General features: G+C 42.6%; 1 protein-coding gene across 1 annotated transcript in view; it reads right to left on the reverse strand.

Annotated features, from left to right (window-relative positions):
• cstf1 (cleavage stimulation factor, 3' pre-RNA, subunit 1) overlaps positions 1-3,342 on the reverse strand; it is a gene marked incomplete at its 5' end in the record, with an annotated part of 20,066 nt that overhangs the window by 11,551 nt on the left and 5,173 nt on the right. The window contains 2 exon segments of the mRNA XM_014021701.1: positions 1,914-2,111; positions 2,182-2,459. Of these exon segments, the coding sequence (XP_013877155.1) occupies positions 1,914-2,111; positions 2,182-2,459 (476 nt within the window).

Here is a 3,342-nt window from a genome sequence, read left to right on the forward strand (position 1 = left end):
GACCGGGATTTGAACCGGTGACCTTCTTGCTGAGAGGCATCAGCTCTACCAACTGAGCCACCGTGCCGCCGAAACATACGTCACTGCATGGAATTTCTCCTCTCAACAGCAATGCAGAAAAAAAGTCACTCACCTGACGGACTTTTATCCACATTTGTTCTGGTTAAAAAGCTCCAGAGTTTCAGAGTCCTCTGTGCCTGTTTATCTGTTATGTCTGTTTATCTACATTCAAGAGTTTTTCACGGTTTGACTATCTTTATAAAACTCTGCTTCCTGGTCGGCTCGGGGAGCGGGTCGGTTTTTTTTCCTTTTTTTACCGAGCGGTTGAAGTAAATGCAGCGCATAGCGCTGTCTGCACAAACACGCATGAGTTTTTCTCAGTTTGTCTGTCTTTAAAACTGCTCAAAACAGTCTGCTCTAGTCAGAAGAGTTTTTGTTTTTTTCTTCTGCTGTGTCCGTTCGACCGCTTTCAGTTCAGACCAATCACACATTACCGTCGACACGGGAGGGGGGTCAAAAAGTTCTGCCGGGGGCTTGTGCCAAAAGGGGCTGTCGACACGACGCTGCGAAGCCCGGTGACGTAATTTTCGTCATTAAACTGCGACAACCTGTGCCGACGTCGGCAGTTCGCAGGGAGTATGTTTCAGCTTTAGACTGCTGGAACACAAACTGAGCACATTTCCTCACTCTGCTGTTGTCTTTAGTCTCTCTTCTCTACATGTTTGTTGTAATTATTTCTATCAATAGCATGTTTTTTCTTTTTGTCTGTTTTCCAGAAGAAGTTGCACCTGGACCAGTCCCGAATCAGTCCTTCTGTGTTTGTCTGTCTCTTTTCTGTCCCTCAACCAGCCGGTCGAGGCAGATGGTCTCCTGTCCTGAGCCTGGTTCTGCTGGAGGTTTCTTCCTGATTAGCAGGGAGTTTTTCCTCTCCACTGTTTGCTCAGGATGGGAGACTGTGATGAAGTGATTCAACACAATCTGCTGGTTTCTTCTTTAGATTGTTCTTTTTATGTACAGTGTCCTGAGACAACGTATGTTGTGACATGGAGCTATATAAATAAACTGAATTAAATTACTAACATATGTATATTTATTACTATAGTAATAAATGTTCAAGACCAATTCCCTGGGGTAAACACTGAAGTCATTGTTCCAAAAGTCTGAAACTTGGAATTTCAGGTCTTTTCAAGTCTGTTTTTGAAAGCATGTTGCAGTTCTACATTAAATATAAATAACAGGACATGTGCTCTCTTTTTTTTAATCAGTGATTTGTCTCAAATTGTGATGGAACATGCAGCTGAAAGTACTTTTAAAAAYCTTTTTAAAATTGCAGCCTTTGTATTAAACATTTCAAATAAATTTGGCTGCAAAAAGTCTTTAAACTATAATTATCCATTTTTAAAAAAAAATCTGGTTAATTTGATTTGCTGTGCTGCAGCTCACGCACACATTTGTAGAGAATGTGAAAGAAGATGGTCTGCCTTTGTTCACACAGGATGAATGAACTGAATTAAAGAGGTCCACTTTATAAATRATGTCYATTAAACTTTAGATTTTGGGTAAAATATCAAGTCTTTTCAAGTGAACACGGTCAAGTCCCAAGTCTCTGAAGATTTTTTCAGGTCAAGTCTAAAGTCCTAATGTCTCTGCCACATACATGAGCTGCTCTGTGAGCCTGAACACCAAACATCTACAGGTCACATTGTTACGGGAAACATCACTTTAGCCCGTTAATAAGCTCCACAACACATCTGTTCCRCTTCCTGCTGTTTTAGGCTCCTTCTGTAAATGTAAATCAAATGATCCAGATTGTAATCCTGCAGGACAGCTTTAAAAAGAAACCTGCTTGGTGTCGTTTCACTCGTCAGTGGTTCATGTTAACCTGCTGGGTGTGAACCATGAAACAAACTGACCTGGATGTACTTAAAGGCTCTCTTTGCWGAGGGCTTTGAATAATCAAACAGTTTCAAGGTGTAGTCTCTGGAGCCAGAGGCCAGGATCTGTTCAGTGGGATGGAAGGCCAGACAGGTGACTTCATCAACGTGGTCGTAGAGGGTCCGAATCACRGGGTGGTTCTCCATGTTCTGCTGCGCCGTTTCATTCATCATCACCTGACACACAAACAAAGTGTTACCAGAACAGCTCCATGAGGAGCACCTGTCCTCTGCAGGCCGTGCTCACCTCTATGGGCATGGCACTTTTAGCCAGCATGCGCTCCGTATCCAGAATCTTGATGGAGGCGTCAGCAGAACCAGTGGCAATGAGCTGCCCGTCCCGGCTGTACGTGGCCACGCGGCACGGGCCCTTGTGAGACGTCACGTAGCAGGTCTCGTACTCTGAAGCCTCTGGGGACATGGTCTGCACRTCTGCATCAAACTCCAGATCAATGCCAACGCCTGGGGCCACTGTGTCTGAGCGTCCAATAGCATACTGAACAGTACTGTCATCATTCTCCATCCCTGAGACACACAACACAACACAAACATGAGAAGTCCATCACTGAGACACACAACACAACACAAACATGAGGAGAACTCTGGGACAACCCAAACACACAGACATGGACTATTTTGCAGATACCGCCATCTATGCCGAGCACAAAGCATCATAGTCCAGTTTGGAGGCATCCGGTGCCGGTGTGTGAATTAAATGACTGAAAATGGATCAGGTGCTGTGTTTTACATGTGTATATGTGCAACAATGATCCCAAGTAGATGAAAACAAGATTGTCACCACTCAGTTTAGTAGATCTTGAGCTAAATATGTTGACGTGGTTTACAGCAATCTGAGCAGCATTAGGGATGGCCTGATTTTTGATTCAATCGTCTATCAGCGATTGAAGGGTTGGAATGTGATTTTTTTTAAAGGGCGATCTTTATTAACTAATTAAATGCCGTGCCAGGGATGTAAAATAAATTTTAAATGTGCCCTTCTCTGTAAATTATCGTTTTAATCATCATCACTGTGATCTGTGTGTGTCTCTGGTTTATTTTTATTTACTTTTCTCGAAGTCGGCGCTAACATGCGCAACTCCTCTTCACGTATCTCTTCGCGTCATCTTCTTGCTTTGGTGAGCCACAAGTGACCCAAATAGTGCTATATTATAACGTTTAGTTACAAAACCAATAATCCATGACAATCATACATTTGAACAAATAATTTAACCAGTTCCGATCTGGTGTGTGTGTGTGTGTGTGCGTTTGAAGCGCGGTTCGAACTTTTCACCCCCCTCCACATAAGAACACATACAGGTGCTGGTCATAAAATTAGAATATCATGAAAAAGTAGATTTATTTCAGTAATTCCATTTAAAAAGTGAAACTTGTATATTTTATTCATACA

Source organism: Austrofundulus limnaeus, unplaced genomic scaffold (genome assembly GCF_001266775.1).
Source record: "Austrofundulus limnaeus strain Quisiro unplaced genomic scaffold, Austrofundulus_limnaeus-1.0 Scaffold301, whole genome shotgun sequence".
Taxonomy (NCBI): domain Eukaryota; kingdom Metazoa; phylum Chordata; class Actinopteri; order Cyprinodontiformes; family Rivulidae; genus Austrofundulus; species Austrofundulus limnaeus.